Below are 2,284 nucleotides of genomic sequence, written 5' to 3'. Positions count from 1 at the left end.
TTCTATTGTATAAAAAAAATTTATATTTTGTTACTTGATTCTGAGAATCTCTTTTCCTTGTACTTTCACTAATTAATTTTCTGAATATTCCCTTCCTTTAATCATATACCACTCTATGCCTATATAAACAACCCTTCTCTTCTCTTTTTAAACAAATTTTCTACTCATATTCTCTCTATACAAAAGGAAAATTTTTTTACTCTGCTCTTCTCTTTTTAAATACTTTTTCAGTTCCTACTCTTTGTATACAAAAAAGACTAAACATTACTCTTCTCTACACTTACAAAAAATCTCTTTGCTTGCGGTCTTGAGACAGCTTTGGCTATTAACTATTATTAGGTTTTGTTGCGAAGCATGGTTTTCTTGTTTTGTTTTATAGTTCTTGCTGCTTACTGGTGTTATAAAGGTTGCTTTATTTGGGACCGATAAAGAGTCGCTTGGGACGGGAGGGGATAATAAAAGCTTCCCAATTAGCTTTTCTTTCTTTATTTACTTTCCGTTTCATTCATCCGATTCTGTAATAAATTTTGTATAAACTTTTACTATGTAATAATAAAAATTATGGGGACTGTTTATAGGGGGTGGGAAATTACTTGCTATGTGCTTTATTTCTAATTCTTAGTTCTTGGCTTTTTTTTTTTTTTTGCTTGTGCAAGCACTTTTTAAAAACGCAACAACAATTGTTTATTTCTTTTTCATCAAATCATTGTACAATTCCTTTTCTACATCCTGAATTAGACAATATTAATTACATAAATACTATCTACTAACCTATAGTTAGCGGGAAAGTAAAAGGAATTATGAGGTCTAATTCTCATGTTTTTAAATTAAGTACTGTTGAGACTTGTTTCACGTTGTTTGGATCAATAAGTAAGCTTGCATGTTAACCTCTTTTATCACCTAGATCAACATTAATTAGATAATAATAGAGTTTTGCCTAATTTATTTATTTGTTTTTTAAGTAAGGATTTTTCATGTCCAATCACCTCGCTATTTAAATTTCTGTTAATTAAGGTTTAATCAAGTTTACGTGGGATATGTTTAATTGTTCATTTTATATTTATAGAGAGCTAGTTACAAAGAAGGAATGGCTTCGCCAACTATTGTTCGAGAATTACAGCGTGACCTAGAGAACAAAGCCAATGATCTTAGCAAACTTCAAAAAGGTATAAATACCCCCCCCCCCCCCCCCTTTCTCTTGCTTATTACCTACACTATTTATTTATATCTTGTTTGTCTTTTCATCTACTTCAGATATATCAAAGAATCACCAAATTAGAAAGAAGTACACTATTCAACTTGGTGAAAGCGGGCTTGTTCTCAAGGTAGGTATTCTTTCTTTTCTTATTCATTAACTTATATGTCTGTCTCTGTGGGAGTTTGTTGTGTTGTTGTTTTGAGCCAATAAGTTGATCACCCTAATCATCTTCCTTTGATTTTTAGTCATTTAGGGCTTGTTGTGGTTGGAAACAAGTTATCCCCTCATTAATTATCCTAGGATTTGTGATCTCGGATTGTTATTTTGCCTTATATATGGGATAAATATAATACTGTAATTCTGGGATGAGTTATCCTACAATTCTAACCCAATCAAATATGAGGTAAACTCATTTTAAAGTTATTCTTGCGATAAATTATCCCTTGTCCTTCAAACGGAACGATCCCTTATACTCTCTTCTAAATCCATCACTCTCTGTAAAATTTTGATCTATTCTATAACTTTTTTAAAAAAATTATTTCATGAAGGAACAGTTAATCAACTAATGGATTTTGAAGTATAAAGAATAATTATGCACGGATTTTGAAGTATAGAGACTAAGTATAGAGATTTAGGGAGATCACTTATGACTTTTGCTTCCAGTTTCATACAAACAAACCTTAATTTAACGTTGATGGCTTCACCTACTATTAACTACCATTGTCGCATGTAGGAATTGGATCTATTGAATGAAGATACAAATGTTTACAAGTTGATAGGCCCGATGCTTGTGAAGCAGGACATGGCAGAGGCTAAGGCCAATGTTAAAAAGCGAATTGAATACATATCCACTGAACTGTATGTCTTTTATTTTTACTTAAGACTCTTTCAGTTATTTGAGTTAAGTTCTATTAGTTTTCTCTGTTTGAGAAATAGAAGTTGTTTGATCATTTCGCTTAAACAACATTATTCAAAGGATACGTGCATTCTTAATGTGTGATGGGGGCTCACATGTTCCTTCTTGATTTCATTAGAACTATGCTTCTTGAGTTGTGGATGCTAGTATGGCTTCGAAACTATAGTTTG

The 2,284-nt window shown here is 31.7% G+C and overlaps 1 protein-coding gene across 1 annotated transcript; it reads left to right on the top strand.

The window, feature by feature from the left end:
* Positions 1-598: 598 nt before the first annotated feature.
* Positions 599-2,262, top strand: LOC107855196 (prefoldin subunit 6). The gene is made up of 3 exons (XM_047404946.1): positions 599-1,166; positions 1,255-1,325; positions 1,932-2,262. Exons 1-3 carry the CDS (start codon positions 1,088-1,090, stop codon positions 2,196-2,198), a joined length of 417 nt encoding a protein of 138 aa, XP_047260902.1. The 5' UTR covers positions 599-1,087; the 3' UTR covers positions 2,199-2,262.
* The last annotated feature ends 22 nt before the right edge of the window (positions 2,263-2,284 follow it).

The sequence above is a fragment of the Capsicum annuum genome, unplaced genomic scaffold, assembly GCF_002878395.1.
Source record: "Capsicum annuum cultivar UCD-10X-F1 unplaced genomic scaffold, UCD10Xv1.1 ctg71660, whole genome shotgun sequence".
Lineage (NCBI taxonomy): Eukaryota > Viridiplantae > Streptophyta > Magnoliopsida > Solanales > Solanaceae > Capsicum > Capsicum annuum.
The sequence above is the reverse complement of the archived record's forward strand: the minus strand, read 5'-3'. Positions and strand labels throughout refer to the sequence as shown.